General features: G+C 38.3%; 1 protein-coding gene across 2 annotated transcripts in view; it reads right to left on the bottom strand.

Annotated features, from left to right (window-relative positions):
• Nucleotides 1-18,355, bottom strand: part of PSME4 (proteasome activator subunit 4) — a 98,198-nt gene that overhangs the window by 11,471 nt on the left and 68,372 nt on the right. For both annotated transcript variants that reach the window (XM_081589627.1, XM_081589628.1), the window contains 13 exons: nt 17,664-17,800; nt 16,481-16,534; nt 16,217-16,346; nt 15,513-15,594; nt 14,077-14,230; nt 12,966-13,035; nt 12,012-12,137; nt 11,327-11,479; nt 9,199-9,303; nt 8,562-8,653; nt 7,585-7,716; nt 6,696-6,904; nt 5,339-5,424 (listed from right to left, as the gene is read on the bottom strand). In XM_081589627.1, the coding sequence (XP_081445753.1) occupies nt 5,339-5,424; nt 6,696-6,904; nt 7,585-7,716; nt 8,562-8,653; nt 9,199-9,303; nt 11,327-11,479; nt 12,012-12,137; nt 12,966-13,035; nt 14,077-14,230; nt 15,513-15,594; nt 16,217-16,346; nt 16,481-16,534; nt 17,664-17,800 (1,530 nt within the window). The remainder of the gene's footprint in view (nt 1-5,338; nt 5,425-6,695; nt 6,905-7,584; nt 7,717-8,561; nt 8,654-9,198; nt 9,304-11,326; nt 11,480-12,011; nt 12,138-12,965; nt 13,036-14,076; nt 14,231-15,512; nt 15,595-16,216; nt 16,347-16,480; nt 16,535-17,663; nt 17,801-18,355) is intronic.

Raw genomic sequence — 18,355 nt, 5'->3', positions numbered from 1 at the left:
AATAGTATTGTGTACTTTCTTCACTTACATCCAGTTTTCTCTGTTTGCGATGAACTATTATAAACACATAAGTTTCCAAAATAGTGACACTCATCCCTTCTTCGTTGGTGCCTAGAATGCTTTACGGGCTTCTCTGGTGACTAGTGGTAAAGAGTTCACCTGCTGATGCAGGACACATGCGTTCAATCCCTGGATCAGGGAGATCCCCTAGAGAAGGAAACGGTTACCCCCTCCAAGATTCTTGCCTGGGAAATCCCATGGTCAGAGGAGCCTGGCGGGCTCCAGTCTATGGGGTTGCCAAAGAGTTGCACACGACTTAGCAACGAAACAACAGTGGAGTGTTTTATACAAAAACCTCTTTCTTATTCGGAATGATTTCCCTAACGTCCAGACGTGAAAAATGAAAAAGTTTTTAAAGTATCATAAAGAACCAATGAATTTCAACAAATTTGATGGTTTTAATCCACTGTGTTTACTCTTCTTTCTAGTGCTCAAACTGGCTCCAAGTCCTTTAACGCAACTATAGCACCCTTGGTTTCTGGTATGACAAGATGACCTAGGTTTATTCTGTACATTTCTCTGTTCAAACCATATTTTTTAAAGAGAAAGAGATCATGTATTAGCACACTTTTTCTTCTGAGTATCTGAATCTTCAAGAGAAAGATGCAAGGAGATAGCACCCTGAAGAGACTAATAGATACTGTTACCCAGGTCTTCAGAGCTGCTGTGGTTCCTACTCCGTTCTTAAGCTATTACTTCCATTCTATGAACTACATAGATATTTCTGAGTAATTGAGCTAATTTACTACTTTTGTTGGCACAGTCACTTAGTTTCTAATGCTTACAACCAAAATACAAAATAAGAACACAGTGGTATAAAAAAGGGATGATCCTAATCTTTCTTTTGCCTTGTTATGATACAAATTTATTATTTTTAGTGTATCACAGATAAGACTCAACTGCCATTAAAGCGTGATAACCTGTAGAAAGTACTGCTCCTTTAGATAGAAACACGTCCCCTCTCTTGCCCTGACCATTAGCATCTGAGCTCTTGATTATTCCAAGTTAAAGTTCGGTTAAAGACTTGTAACAGAGATAATGTAAGTGCACATTTTACACTATGCTCTCTCGGTCACAGGCATTATCTTATTTCCACCTTGTGAGGAATACTGCTATTATTCCACACCTACATAGAAGATAACCTTAGATGCTCAGTAGCTTGTCTAAGATCACCAAAAAAAAAAGCACCTGTCACAGAAAGGATTTTAAACTAGATCTCTATTCAAAGCCTGTGCTCTGTTAGTTCTTGGTTAAAAATCCTCTTCTCTCATTCTGAAGCAAAAGGGAGAATCTTAAAGTACAATACACAAATAACTGAAACTTGCACCTTGTATTTCCAAGGGTTATTTTGGGGAAGGGGGATAAAAAACTGCTTTTCATGGGACAGGAAAACAATAGCTCATTTAGAATCAAACAAATACCTCAAATACGTCCAAAACAGAACTACTGATCTCATCTCCACTATTTCTGTGCTCCTCCTACAATTTAGTCAACTATAGAGTCCTCTCTTTATCTTTATTTGTACATCTCACCTGTCTGCACAATAATTCTGTTCATCTGTGCTGTGATACCTGCATAACCCGGACCCCTTTTACCACAAAGACCTCAAGGAGGTTCTCAACCTCAGTATTTGCATACTGAGGTCAACTGTTAGGCCCGTTACTAGCAGATTAGGCAGTACAGCATTCTAATGATTTACATTTTTTATAAATTTCAAGTGGATTCAAACCATCCTATCAATCTCATTCTCATACACTATTTGCTTTCTGACTTTTTTTCTGAGTGAAGAAAGGGGGTGGAACTCCAGCTAGTCTAACATTCATTGCATGTCACCCACTAACGAAACTATGAGCTCATGTTCCATACCCACTGTGAAAGGTGGCAGTGGAAAAAACTTTAAGCACCACTGCCCTAAAGACAAATCAAATCTACACCAAGGACTCACAAGTAACAAAGGCATATATATACATATACTAACAGCCACAGTCTACTTTTATATATAGAAGATCCCAAAGGTATTCTGGGTATCAGGCCCTACAGAGCACTTTAAAAAGTATTTTAGTAGTGAATCCTTTGAAAATTACCAGGAGTGTTATCTTTTGGAATTTCCTAAAGACAAAATACACTGTGGAAGATCAGAAGTTTAGCATGCTATTTGCTTATAAATAGTAACAAGGGCCCTGCTTCATAAACAGCAACAACTGGATTGACCAATAACTGTCACGTAGTGGTGATATTTGTACTAACCCTTCCAATCTGCAATAAGACTATACTTAACCATAACCAACCACAGCATCATTACCAACTATAATTCTGGAAACTACTATATTAATCTTAGTTTACCAGCTTCATTCACTGGTTGGATGAATGATTAAAACCACCTTAGGTTGTATCTTGCAGCAAATAAAACTTCAGTATGATCAATGGAGACAAGTTACTTTCTGCAAGTGTGTTAGAACCAACGATATACAGTGCCATTTAACATTATAAAATAAACACAATATGCGTGCATGCTAAGTCATTTCAGTCATGTCCGACTCTTTGCAACCCCCATGGACTGTAGCCCACCAAGCTCCTCTGTCCACAGAATTCTCCAGGCAAGAGTACTGGAGTGGGTTGCATTCCTTTCTCAAGGGAATCTTCCTGACCCTGGGATTGAACCCGGGTCTCCCACATTGCAGGCAGGATCTTTACCATCTGAGCCACCAAGGAAGCCCAAATACAATATACTGAACGTTTTGATTTTTGGAATTATTACACATTGAATTAAAAAGTCAGAAACAGTTATATTCAAAAATGCCACTGTGACTTTTTTTTTAAGTGATCAGTATTTTCCTAAACTATTACTTGCAAATTGGCTCTCAGTGAAACAATATTCTGTCCTTAGACTTTTCACGTTAACTGTCAAAATCTTATTCTTACCTAATATTAAAAAGATAATTTCAACAAATATTTAACCACTCGACGGCGCAGGAGCAGCCGAGAGGAACTACCCCACATCCAAGGTCGGAGGCGGCAGCCAAAGGAGCTACCCCATGTCCAAGGTCAGGGGTGGCAGCCAAGAGGTGCTGCCCCACATCTAAGGTAAGGAGCAGCGTCTGTGCTTTGCTGGAGCAGCCGTGAAGAGATACCCCATGTCCAAGGTAAGAGAAACCCAATTTAGACAGTAGGCACTGTGAGAGGGCATCAGAGGGCAGAGAGACTGAAACCACAATCACAAAAGACTAGCCAATCTGATCACACGGACCACAGCCTTGTCTAACTCAATGAAACTAAGCCATGCCGTGTGGGGCCACCCAAGACAGACGGGTCATGGTGGAGAGGACTGACAGAATGTGGTCTACTGGAGAAGGGAATGGCAAACCACTTCATTATTCTTGCCTTGAGAACCCCATGAACAGTATGAAAAGGCAAAAAGATAGGACACTGAAAGATGAACTCCCCAGGTCAATAGGTGCCCAATATGCTATTGGAAATCAGTGGAGAAATAACTCCAGAAAGAATGAAGGGATGGGACCAAAGAGCAATACTGCATAGGAACCTGGAATGTTAGGTCCATGAATCAAGGCAAATTGGAAGTGGTCAAACAGGAGATGGCAAGAGTGAACATCGACATTCTAGGAATCAGTGAATCAAGATGGACTGGAATGGGTGAATTTAACTCAGATGACCATTATATCTACTACTGTGGGCAGGAATCCCTTAGAAGAAATGGGGTAGCTATCATAGTCAACAGAAGAGTCTGAAATGCAGTACTTGGATGCAATCACAAAACGACAGAATGATCTCTGTTCGTTTCCAAGGCAAACCATTCAATATCATGGTAATCCAAGTCTATGCCCCGACCAGTAATGCTGAAGAAGCTGAAGTTGAACGGTTCCATGAAGACCTATAAGATCTTCTAGAACTAACACCCAAAAAAGATATCCTTTTCATTACAGGGGACTGGAATGCAAAAGTAGGAAGTCAAGAAATACCTGGAGTAACAGGCAAATTTGGCCTTGGAGTACAGAATGAAGCAGGGCAAAAGCTAATAGAGTTTTGCCAAGAGAATGCACTGGTCATAGCAAACACCCTCTTCCAACAACATAAGAGAAGACTCTACACATGGACATCACCAGATGGTCAACACCGAAATCAGACTGATTATATTCTTTGCAGCCAAAGATGGAGAAGCTCCATACAGTCAGCAAAAACAAGACTGGGAGCTGACTGTAGCTTAGATCATGAACTCCTTATTGCCAAATTCAGACTTAAATTGAAGAAAGTGGGGAAAACCACTAAAGCATTCAGGTATGACCTAAATCAAATCCCTTATGACTATACAGTGGAAGTGAGAAATAGATTTAAGGGACTAGATCTGATAGACAGAGTGCCTGATGAACTATGGATGGAGGTTCATGACATTGTACAGGAGACAGGAATCAAGACCATCACCAAGAAAAAGAAATGCAAAAAAGCAAAATGGCTGTCTGAGGAGGCTTTACAAATAGCTGTGAAAAGAAGAGAAGCAAAAAGCAAAGGAGAAAAGGAAAGATATACCCATTTGAATGCAGAGTTCCAAAGAATAGCAAGGAGAGATAAGAAAGCCTTCCTTGGCGATCAATGCAAAGAAATAGAGGAAAATAACAGATTGGGAAAGACTAGAGATCTCTTCAAGAAAATTAGAGATACCAAGGGAACATTTTATGCAAAGATGGGCTCAATAAAGGACAGAAATGGTATGGACCTAACAGAAGAAGATATTAAGAAGAGGGGGCAAGAATACACAGAAGAACTGTACAAAAAAGATCTTCACGACCCAGATAATCACGATGGTGTGATCACTCACGCTCACTTAGAGCCAGACATCCTGGAATGTGAAGTCAAGTGGGCCTTAGGAAGCGTCACTACGAACAAAGCTAGTGGAGGTGATGGAATTCCAGTTGAGCTATTTCAATTCCTGAATGAATTGATGCTTTTGAACTGTGGTGTTGGAGAAGACTGGATGGCATTGGAAATTGTTGGATGACATCACTGACTCAATGGACATGAGTTTGGGTGAACTCCGGGAGTTGGTGATGGACAGGGAGGCCTGGCGTGCTGCGGTTCATGGGGTCGCAAAGAGTTGGACATGACTGAGTGACTGAACTGAACTGATCACCTAATGATTTTCCTGTGATGATTATTTTTAGAGATGTACACAAATCACACAGCCTGAAAACTTATCAAGCATCTGATAATAATTCCTTTTGAAGGTCAAAAGGGGATGCAGCTTTAACTTCAGACATAAACTTACCTTAAAGAACAAAGGCAGAAGCTGAAGTTGTTCTGCGACTGCTGTAGAGAAGGATCTTCCTGCACTTGCCATCAGCCATTTCAAAACTTTATGGAAACAAAAACAAAGAGTCAGTCTTAGCTACTGAGTTAGAGACTACATAAGGTAGAATAATTCTCTGATACTAGTGCCAGACAACCACTCTGAGAGCTCTCCAATGTAAAGAAAGAGATCATCTGGGTTACTTCACAGATTTGATCAGCAGTGTGACAGGATCCTTAACAAAGGTTATCAACCAATCCAGGGAACTGAAACCACTTTCAAAAGAATCAATCAGCTAACTATTGATGGTCTACAAACAACCACACAAAGTACAAATTAAAACCAGCCTTCAAACATCCTAACAAAGCAAAAATGATAATGAAATTAGTTGTTTACACTCATGGTAAAGAACTACAACTCAAAAACAACAAAACAACAAAACAACCTAACGTAAAACTGGGCAAAGAAGTTGACATTTCTCCAAAGAAACAAAAATGGAAAGGAAAAGAAACAAAAATGAAAAATGAGGGAAATGCAAATCAAAACAAGATACCTTCTTCAAACCTACTAGGAGAGCTATTGTCATAAAAACAGAAAACAAGTGTTGGCCAAAATGTGGAAAAGTTGAAATCTTTCTGCACTGCTGGTTGGAATATAAAATGGTGAGGCCATTGTGGAAAATACCTTTGTGGCTCCTCAAAAAATTAAACATAGAATTACCCTATGGTATAGCAATTCTGCTTTCAATACCCAAAAGACTTGAAAGCAGAGACTCAAATGTAACTTTACATTAGCATTCATAGAAATACTATTCACAACAGCCAAAAGGGATAAACAACCTAAATGTCTATGGATAAACACTGAAAACATTACAGAAAGTGAAAAAAGCCAGACATAAAAGGAAAAATATTTTATGATTCTCCTTACATGAGATACCTAGAATAGGCATATTATAGAGACAGAAAGTAGAATGAAGGTTGTCAGAGGCTGAGGGAGGGGAGAATGAGGAGCTATCATTTAATGGGTACAGAGTTTCAGTTTTGCAAGATGAAGAGTACAAAGATGGGTGAAAGTGATGGCTGTACAATAATGTATTTGATGCCACTCAACTGTAAATTTTATATTATGTACATTTTACCATAATAATTAAAAAAAAAAGAGAAAAAAGTCAATAGGATAATCTACAGTATGTTTTTTTTTTTTACTTTGGCAAGATTTTATTTATTTATTTATTTATTTAATAAATTTATTTATTTTAGTTGGGGGCTAATTACTTTACAATATTGTAATAGTTTTTTGTTTTTAAAGGGAGTTTCTACTAATTTGATCCACTCACTAGTTTTTAAGAGTTTAATGCCCTGGGTTCGTTCATCTTCTTCACCAATTCCATTTTCTTCCATAACATGGTTTTGAATTTCTTCATCTACATCCATGAGGGGTTTCAACTTCTCTAGAATTCGAGTGGTAAACTCAGGGACACGAGGTGATGCCGTTGGTGCAGTGTTTGGCAAAGAAACATCTATCATGAATATATAGGTCAGCACACTGTAAAATAAAATACGTATAGTAAGAATGCTGCTGCTGCTGCTAAGTCGCTTCAGTCGTGCCCGACTCTGTGTGACCCCGTGGACTGCAGCCTACCAGGCTCCTCCATCCATGGGATTTTCCAGGCAAGAGTACTGCAGTGGGGTGCCATTGCCTTCTCCGATAGTAAGAATAGATCCCACATTATAGATAAAACTAAGGTTCAAAAGTATGACCCAACCAAAGTAAGTTTCCCCAGGCCAATTCCTGGAGAGGGACTTGTGCCTACAACTCGGTGGTATTAAAAACTGCAATGTGGCAATTACTCCCCACTCGCTTGTGAGCACAATACCATTCTACTTTACATTCAGAAAGTGTAAGTGTAGTTGCTCAGTCAAGTCGGACTCTTTGGGACCCCATGGACTGTAGCCCGCAGGCTCCTCTGTCCATGGAATTCTCCAAGCAAGAATACTGAAGTGATTGCCGTTCCCTTCTCCAGGGGATCTTTCCAACTCAGGAATCGAACTGTGGTCTCCTTTCATTCACAGCCTCTCATCTAAGGTCCCACAACACAATATAAAACAAAATCTGAAGAAAAGTATATCACAAAACTCAACAGGAACATAAACAGTATGTATTATTAGACATCAAATAAAAAGAACTCAAGAGGTATACCATACCATAGGGAAAATAATACCCACCTCCCTATTCTTTCCCTGACATTTTTGTAAACCTGGGTGAGTTTGGGCTCCAAGTACTTCAGTAGTCTATGCAATAACTCAGGCACTCTCCATTCTTGCTGGGCAAGGCCGCCTTGGAGGACATAGAGTCGACTAAAAATCAAAACAAATGAGAGTTGGGTTAGTGTCCCTCTCCACCTTTACCTGTCCCCTCCTCTTCAACTCTATGGCATGTGGGATTTTAGTTCCCCAGCCAGGGATCAAACCCATGCCACTTCAGTGGAAATGCAGGGTCTTAACACTGGAACACAAGGGAAGTTCTGCCTTTACATGTTGACAGTCTATATTCTACCTAAAACTGTTTCATTTTCAAGCTGACAGTTTAGAACAGCATCTTTAGGAAGATTTTATCATTTTTTTCTACATCATTTTTTCTGTATCCCATTTCATCTCCACTACCATACATAGTCAAAATAAATAATGACTTTAGACTACTCATTGAGTTAATCTCTAAGCATTAGAAGTTTCCTTACTAATTAATAATAAATGATTTTTCTTATTAACAGGATTATCTAGAGTTCTTTCTCTTGTTCAGTAATTTGTTTTACAGCTCCTTATGCCCAAGTATATTTTTCCTTAAAAGGATTACTATCTTCTTTCCTAATAGTAAAGAGTAAAAAATTAGATCATGTGATAAGGAAGTTAGTAATACCATCATGGTACAAAAAAGCGGTCCTGATAGAAAAGATGTAACAGTAGAGTAGGTTAGACCTACTTTATGTTTGAACTGCTCAGGTTGCCTTCATTGCTCCTACTTGTTCTCAAGTGAGAAATAACTCTACTTAGCATCATAGGTTGTATGTAAATGGACTATGGTCATCTCCCAGAAGAACGGGGTTACGGTATGTAGCCGTTAGAGGTGTAGAACTTCACTTCCACTTCTACGTCAAGAACAAAGATGTTATCTTTTGTTAACCTCCTGTTTCCTTCTTACTTACCATGCATCTACAAAGGACCCTCCTTCACCACTCAGTGGTGATTCCAACAGCAGTTCAAAAAGCCAATGAAGTTTCCGGGGATCTCTGCTTTCCTGTGTTGAAAACATAAAGTAGCAATTAAAACAGGGGCCATATAATTCTGTAAATAAATCAGACATCCTTACTTTAGAAATATAAACAAACCTAAGTCTCGAGGAAGAAAATCAAATTAAAACTTATGGGTGAGTCAAATCCCAATGTAGCTGACGTTAGGAAGAGCAACAGTGAGAAAACTGTCAGCTAATCAGACTGTTTTAAATCAAAGTATAACTGCTCTGCACGTTTTTGGTATCAAAAATGACACCTATAACCTTGTATCCTCTGGCTTTTACTATATATAAGTGACACTTCTAGGTATATGATTTGGCTTGTCATTTAATCTAAAAATGCAATTACCATGGCAGAGAAGGTATAATTATCACTTAAGAGTTATCACTCAACGCTTGTTTAAAAGGCTAAACAGAACCATCTCTCCAGTTATGTAAGAGGACAAAATTTCAGGATTCAAGAGATATGAGATTTTACACATTTTGAAATAGGGTATGAAAGAGTTTGAATAGATCATTAGTGAGACACAAAAATGAAGAGGAAAACTTACACAGGATGTTGCTATACAAGTTCCCCAGTCATTGTAAGTTTCTACTGTAATGTTGGACAATGCTGTTCGAAGCAGAGGACACAGAAGTTCCCAAAGCTTCTCCACCTACTCAAATAAAATATAGAAGTTAATGATACTCAGAACACTTTCCTTCAGCTATCTGTTCCTGCAAACCCACACAAACAAATACACAAACTGATCTTTCCTTTATTTCTTAAAAGACCCAAAGAATCAAAGAAGGTATCATGATACATGAAAACACGGCCAGGTAATACGGCAATTTCCTCCCCCCTCTCCCCTGCAAAAAAAAAAAAAAATCAGAAAAAGAGGAGACAACTTATATGGTTCCTTACAAAATCTCTCCTACTATTGAGAAGTTCTCTAATCAAATGTCTGAATAACATAGTACACTGAGCTGAAACAAAACCTCAATCATCTCTGTATTTTGCATGCTTACGGTCACAGGATTGAATCCTAATACAGGAACCAATGACATTTCAATACAATTTAGTATTAGCTGAAAGTATCATCTTTAAATTCCAAGTTTTGGGTTACTATAAATAGCATTTAAAAACGTGTTCCAGTTACACAGGCAGTGAATATATGGGTCTAAACACTGAACTGCTTCTCATAGTTTAGTGAGAGCACAAATCTCCTTGACAAAATGCAGATTCTGATTCATTAGATCAGGATGGGGTGAGATCCTACTTTTCTAATAAACTCCCAAGTGATGCTCAAGCTACAGGTCCATAGACCCTACTTTAGTCAAAGGACCTATGTTAAGACAAATGGGAAGAGATGGTTTGGGATAAAATTTCCAGTTTAGCCTTAGACACTGAATAAAAAGAAAAACAAGCTATATTCTAAACAACTAAAAAGGAAAGGAGCTGTATTCTAGGATTGAGGTAACTCAAAAATGACAGAGAAAGAATGACAAGGCTATGTATTAACATGTTTACATAAAACTGTTTCATGATATGCAAGCAGGAAAATGGCAATATTACAAACTAACAAATTCTTTTAATACATGATTTCAATATGTGTAAAATAATATATTAATATATTAAAAAGTGTTCATAATCCTCCTACGTGTAATTAAGTATGATTGTTTTCAGGCATTCTGGACATTTTACCAGGTTATTTTCAGTCTAGTGCATTTTGCTAAGAAAGAAACTAACCTTGAGGTGGATATGTAAAACTTAATCTTACAATTCAAAAGAGGGATACTCAAAACAAGGCTGTCAAATTGAAAACTATCTATAAGACCACATGAGTAAAGCAGCACGGAGGCTAAGAGAAAAGATTTAAGGAGAAGCTAGAGAGTGCCTCATGAAGGGAGAAGCTCATGCACAGCCCCATCCAACTGATACAGTGCAGCAACACGGGACCAGGATTCTAGGAGCTTCCTATTTCTCAAGAGAAACTAAAGTTCTTTTTGCATGACATACCTGGATGGAAAATAATTCAAATTTTAAAAGATATTCAATGCCACCTACAGAACACGACTTTGTGATCTATACTCTAAAGCAGTAAAGAGTCAAAAGTGAAAGTCGCTCAGTCGTGTCTGACTCTTTGTGACCACTTGGACTATACAGTCCATGGAATTCTCCAGGCCAGAATACTGGAGTGGGTAGCCGTTCCCTTCTCCAGGGGATCTTCCTAACCCTGGGATCGAACCCAGGTCTCCCGCATTGCAGGCAGATTCTTTACCAACTGAGCTATCAGGGAAGAAAAGCAATATGGAGTACACATTTCATCTTTTAGGTGGTAATAACATTTTTTTTTTTTTTTAAGATGCGTGTCTCCTCAGTGCAGCAGTGAAAATGTTTTGATAAACATAATCTGCTGTCCATTTTGGAGCGCACAGGCACTGCAGGCTGACCCCATGGAGATGATATAAGCACACAGGACCACTGGCCGCCCCACTGCCGTTCCCACCACCCCCCCCATCAGATACCCATCCGACCACCTGCCGCCTCGCTCCCTCTGGAGGACTGCTGGCCCCAAGGTGGCACTTGAACACGGGCAGAGGGGGCTGATCCAGGTGTTAATATCCACTGTGTTGGGAACTGCTACACAAATGGACAATGCAGCTTTAAGAAGAGATGTGCTCTACAAATTACATCACCTTTTCGAATGTCCAATGCTTAGAGCCTCTGATTAAGCCAGCTATAATTTCTGCAACACATCGCTGGGTGCTCTCATGTGAATCTGCAACCAAACGTTCTAAATGGGGCTTCAGAACTGGCAGAAAGGCATCATCAAAATTTCTGAATATACCCTATGCAAATAAAGAAAAAGTTTTTCAGTACTCAAATGACTACATCTCCATTATAACATGCTCATATTTGTTTACTATACTACTACTGTGCTTAAAATAATCCATGTTCTCACCTTAGAACTTAACTGCTTTAACAATGTCTGTAAGTTAAAATGGTAAAACCACTTGTCATTTGCTACATCACATTAAAATATAATCAATGAAATAAAACTTAATAATCTTTCTGATCTTACAAATATCACACACACCTCAAGAAAAATCAAACAAATATGAAATGCAGACAGTCTTGTGGGTTTTGGTATTTTACCTCTACTGCTAATTACAATATTAGAGATAAACACTAAAAAGCCTGGTTTTTTGAGTTCTAAACCTTAAGCCAAGATGAATATGACAGGCATTACTTCCAAAGTAATTTTAGATAAAGATAACAGATGACTAAGATCAAACTTTGATCAAATACTTTAAAACTCACAAACCTACAAACTGAGAATCACTACGCTTTATGAAAAGTGTATATAAATAATACAGTTACCTTAAAGAGGCAAAAACGTCGAGGATTAAATTTATCTTTTCCTTTTCTGTCTTCTAAAGATAGAAAGGTAATTAACTGTTCGACAAATTTAGGATCAGAAAAATGATCAAATATAATCTGTTCTGCCTATAAAATTGAAAAAAAAAAAAAGAGAACATTCAGGGATTAAAATTTATTCAAAATTATTTCCATACTTATAAACTACCTTAAGTTAAAAGTAAACTTTGTTCAGAATTAGAAAACAGGAGCTACAGCAAAAATGTAACTGAGGAAGACATAAACTTAAAATTCTTCAAAATGATAAAGAAGTTCTATGAAGACTAAGAGGTTCCAACTTAAATCTACAAATAACTATTTACTGATTATCCACCATTTATACAGAGAAGGCACTGGTACCCCACTCCAGTGCTCTTGCCTGGGAAACCCCATGGATGGAGGAGCCTGGTAGGCTGCAGCCCATGGGGTCGCTAAGAGTCGGACACGACTGAGCAACTTCACTTTCACTTTTCCCTTTCATGCATTGGAGAAGGAAATGGCAACCCACTCCAGTGTTCTTGCCTGGAGAATCCCAGTGACGGGGGAGCCTGGTCAGCTGCCGTCTATGGGGTTGCACAGAGTCGGACATGACTGAAGCAACTTAGCAGCAGCAGAAGCAGCAGCACCATTTATATGCAATAAAAAAACTAAAAGTCAGTATCTAAGTGAGCGCTAATTAGGCAGTAACTTGAGAGTGACTTAGAGACATAAGCCTTGTGTCAGCTGGTCCTAAGAGAAGGGAGGAGGGTTGGGGCGGGGGGAGAAAGGGAGTATACATTTACTGGCACTTACTGTACTACTGCAGTACACAAATTGGGGCGAGAAAAACATGAACTAAGTTCTAATAAATCAACAGCCAAAAGCAAGATGCATGTGAACCAGGTTAAGTGTTCACAAATGGTGAAATTAGATGCTTACCTCTGTCAAATCCTCCCTGCTTCTGCCAAGCTTAGGTTGCTCTTCCACACCAGCGTAAACAACCATATTCCTACACAGTAAGAGTTTGTATTGGTAACACACATAGATAGAAAACAACATTAGAGCCTCATGGATAAAAAGCATGAGATGTCCACCGGTAGACAAATGGATAAGAAAGTTGTGGTACATATACACAATGGAATATTACTCAGCCATTAAAAAGAATACATTTGAATCAGTTCTAATGAGGTGGATGAAACTGGAGCCTATTATACAGAGTGAAGTAAGTCAGAAAGAAAAACACCAATACAGTATACTAACGCATATATATGGAAGTTAGAAAGATGGTAACAATGACCCTATATGCGAAACAGCAAAAGAGACCCAGATGTATAGAACAGTCTTTTGGACTCTGTGGGAAAAGGCGAGGGTGGGATGATTTGAGAGAATAGCATTGAAATATGTATATTTTCATATGTGAAATGGATCACCAGTCCAGGTTCGATGCATGAGACAGGTGGCTCAGGGCTGGTGCACTGGGATGTCCCTGAGGGATGGGATGGGGAGGGAGGTGGGAGGGGGGTTCAGGATGGGGAACAGATGTATACCCATGGCTGATTCATGTCAATGTATGGCAAAAACCACTACAATATTGTAAAGTAATTAGCCTCCAATTAAAATAAATAAATTAAAAAAAAGATACAAAAAAAAAATCTGTCAGGTCATGCATCCTAATGACATAGATTACTAGGGTCAATAAGAGACAAAGAAGTATTTCTTGGGGCTGGTTTAGACATGTGTAGTATTTTTTTAATAGGCAGGAATATAATTCAGAGCAACTATTAACAAACTCCTTAGAAGTGTAACGGTAGGACAAAGAAGTCTAAGGGTTTCAGAATAAAGACAAGAAAAGAGGCAGGATGAGGCACAGCATTGACTGACAAGAATAAAGAAAAGAAGAAGAGCGAAAAAGTTAGAGATTGTGTATCTTTGATGACAAAGTACCTATGCTTCAACTGACTCAGAACATCCGTAGAAATCCAGATGACAAAACAGATTTTATCGAAGATAAGCTGTTCAGTAATAAGGTGCATGGCAAGCTGCAACTTACTGTGGCCAGGTGTAGTATCCCCAATGAGTTTTTTCCACAAAGCAACTTGACTCCCATTCTTTTTTAGTTCTTGGTATGCTTTTGCTATCATAATGCAACCAGTGATTATCAGGCCTATCACCAGCAACAATCTGGGTGGGTTTAGGATATCCACCTAAGGAAAAGACAATTACATTTGAGGAACTTCAAAATATCTGTGCAATAATTATTCTCAACAACCAATCCATAGTGCTAGTGTGACTTTATCTTCATAACAAGATTCTGTGAAAATTCACTCAAGCAAAAAACCACATACATATGAAGCACTTCAAATCAGAAGAGGAAAAATGGGCTTATCATCTACTAAATGGTGCTGGGATAGTCATCTGAGGGGGAAAAAAAAAATCAAGTTTGATCCATACTTCATTCCTTTTACCAAAATTAAAAAAAATAATTTTGTTAGGTTTGATTAATTCAATTAGGCTTGAATTAATTACAAAGCTCCAAGAATTCCCATGTATTCTTCAACCAAATGCCTTCAATTTTTACATTTCACCATGTGTACACTTTGACACTCTCTCTCTCTGTTCCAAAATAAAGATGGTGGCACATAGCTAAACTCCCCTCCTAATATGGGGTAGGGAGGAAAACCGAAGACAGCTGTTTGAATATCTCAGGAGTTACCAGAGATTAAAAAAAAATTTGATAGTCAAATGGTAAATTTGGTTAGGATTTGGCATGCACACTGTTGAGGGCCTGGGTTCAAATACTGGTCGCAGAACTAAGATCCCAGAACTAAGCATGAGGTACAGCCCCCCAAAAATATTTCTCCTTCCAAAATCAAATTAACTTTGCCCCTAAACATTTATTGATGAATTAATGGTAATGGTATTTAAGTCTTTGAAATACAGTTTGAGAAATAACTCATGTAACTGCTTAACTGGTGAGAGAAATAAGTAGATAACATGTATCCAGAGTGTGTAAAAGGTACACATTTTATGTATTATAAAGACATAAAGAGCCATCTGTTTTTATAAATATTGTTATCACTAGTTTTTACTAAGTCAATTGTTTCCCTTTATAATATTATTTCATACCTAGAATTAAAATCTTCCTAGGGGCTTTCCCTGGTGTCCAGTGGCTAAGACTCTGTACTCCCAACGGAGGGAGTCTGGGTTCGATCCCTGGTCAGGGAACTAGATCCTACATATCACAACTAAGAGTCTGCAAGCTGCAACTGAACATCTAGCATGCTAAAACAAAGATCTTGTGTGCTACAACTAAGCTCTGGCACAGCCAAACAAATAAATATCTTTTTTTTAAGTAAAAAAGAATCTCCTATACTTCTACACTTGGTACAGAAAAATATTTGGATCAAGAACTGTAATTTATACATTTCAAAGAAGCTTTCCAAGTCTGACTGAGAAGCATTATTCATCACATTTGGTAATACTTACTGATTTCATAGGGACTGATGGTCAGTTTTTTGTGGGTTCTTTTTAGCTGCTTAAGAATACCAGCAACAGCTGAGATTGCCATCTAGAAAAGAAGCAGGTAAGGTACATTTTACATCTCTCAAAGGGTTGCTACCTTGACCCAAAGCAGAAGCTGGGTTTTGTTTCTCTCAAAAGCAGAGAAATACCTCACCCACTGACATGTGACCGCATAGTCACGTGAGTGCTAACTCTCATTTGGGCTGAGTCATTTGCAGTTCTTACTGTTGAACCCTCACCCATGCGAGGCTCTGCCTAAACAACCTATATCCTTTCTTTGTTAAACCAATTCCTGCTCATTCTTCCTATCTCAGCCCAGACACTTCTTCCTAGGGATCTTTTCCCAATATGCCAGGCCAGGTCAGCCACCTCAGATAGTTTTCAGGTAAAACCAAAACTCTGTATCCCTCAGATACCTTTTCCTTCCTGTAACATGTTATAATATACCTGTGGTTAATTTTTCAAAGTCAGGCTTTCCAATAACCTATAAACATGCTTCCTGCTATATCCCCAGTGTTGGAAGTTCACAGCGCCTGAGAACACCTCTTCATGTATTTGCTGGATGAATTATTACCATCTCTGATCCAAGAGAGGTAGACTTCAAAGCAATATACTTCAACATGTAAAAATTCTCAAACCCAAGATTATAGCTAAAATAAGATATCTACCTTTCGAACTACAATTGCATCATGGTTGAGATTCTCAACAAAAAAACGTATGGCACGAAGAGGCAACACTCTGTCATCTCTCAAGAGCAGAGACAAAAGCCCAATGCCTATATGCTCAAATTTCCAGGGCCTGAAAAGGGGAGAGTGGGGAAAAAATCAGAAAACACACTGACAGTCATTCACGGTCTTCAGGGTAGAAATCCCCTATAACATTGAAGATAAAAGCGTTGGGAATTAAAAAAAAATACTTTTTCTTGCACTTACAAATTTCTCTGCTCCACACCATCTAGCAAAGTGTTAACCAAATTTTCATAGTTCCTTAAAAAAAAAAAAAATTCAGGTGAGCTACTATTGTAACACAATGCTAAGATGAATATAAAAAATGTAATATAAATTCAAATTCCTGCCAAATTCACTGTCCTCATGGGTGCTGCTGCTGCTGCTAAGTCGCGTCAGTCGTGTCCGACTCTGTGCGACCCCATAGACGGCAGCCCGCCAGGTCGTCCGTCCCTGGGATTCTCCAAGCAAGAACACTGGAGTGGGTTGCCATTTCCTTCTCCAGTGCATGAAAGGGAAAAGTGAAAGTGAAGTGCTCAGTTGTGTCCAACTCTTCCTGACCCCATGGACTGCAGCCTACCAGGCCCCTCTGTCCATGGGATTTTCCAGGCAGGAGTACTGGAGTGGGTCGCCAGTGCCTTCTCCGATCATCCTCATTACCAGACTACAAAGGGTCTGATGAAAAACAAGCCAGAGTGAAGTAAGCAGATGGGTGACACCGAAAAGAAAATGAAAAAAGAGAGAAAAAGTAGAGAGAAAAAAAAAAGTAGTGCTAGGTACACTGAGCAACTGAACTGTTCCTGGGTGGACATTCAAAAGGAAATCTGTGAGTGGTGATCAGGAGTGGTCTACCTACACAACACCCAGGTATACATGAGGCAGACTATAAAGTTTATTATTTACATAGAAATGCTGGGAAAAAAATGAATGAGTACATTTATAAGGCAAAGAAAATAATAAAGTTGGGAAACCTACTGCTTGAGTGTTACTGCTGAAGTACTTTGGTTCCTAAAATCTAAAAGCAATTTACTAATATCGTGATAACAAATTCGTATAAATTTGATCAAAAGTTACTACTGTAAGAGCTATGATGAGATAAATATATTGAACTGAAATTTAAGATTTAATGGGTAGAATATGTATAATAAAAGAAAAAATCAATTCATGTTGAAAAAAACATATGACATGATTATTTTAAGATGGTGTTTTTCTATCTCCATAGCTAAAAGTGACAAACAGATCTTCACAATAACCTCTTAACATTTTGGTATCTCTTCAGTATCAATGTGTAAATTTCATTAGGTAGTTATAGTACATCGCTATTTGAGAGATATTTAAAACCTACTGTCTATAATGTTACACGTCTGGATAAGCAGGCATTAATAATTACCTCAGGGCATCAACATTCCTCTCTTGTTGGCGTTTAAGTCCTTCTTTAATTTCTTCTGAGCTAAGCATTGTCTGGTTGATAGAGGGGTTTTTTGATTGTTGAAGTAATTCTGCTATTCCAACACATGACTTTGGAATCTTATTAAAAAGAAAAGCCAGGAAGAAAATGAAGTATGGACATACTGTGGATAAATCTTAACATTATGCTAAGTGACAGGAGCCATATATAAACAGCCACAAATTGTATAATTCCATTTACATGTAATGTCCATAATAGGCAAATTAACAGAGAAAAAGAGCAAGTCAGTAGTTTCCAGGGCTAGGGGTATGCGGAAATGGGAAGCAACTATTATTGGGTATAAGGTTTCTTTATTTGAGTAATTACAATGGTCCAGAATTAGAGTACTGATGGTTGTACAACCCTGAGAATAGACTATTGTGATTATAAGCACACAACTGTTTTGTTAAAAAGGGTTTTGTATGTGAATTACATCTCAAGTTTTAAAAAAACTTTTAAAAAGAAAGTATAATCTGACAGTTACAAATAGAGTATATTTTGCAAAAAAGGTATACATTAAGAGCAGTGGTTTTTAAAACTGAGGATAGATGTAAAACAAAATAACTTCAGAAAAGAGGGGGATTCAACTGTACTCACATCTCTTACCCATCCCCAATTCTGTTGGGTGTGTAAAT

This window comes from Giraffa tippelskirchi, chromosome 4 (assembly GCF_054371585.1).
Source record: "Giraffa tippelskirchi isolate mGirTip1 chromosome 4, T2T-mGirTip1v1.2.pri, whole genome shotgun sequence".
In the NCBI taxonomy this organism is placed as follows: Eukaryota; Metazoa; Chordata; class Mammalia; order Artiodactyla; family Giraffidae; genus Giraffa; species Giraffa tippelskirchi.
This window is presented reverse-complemented; position numbering and strand designations above follow the sequence as displayed.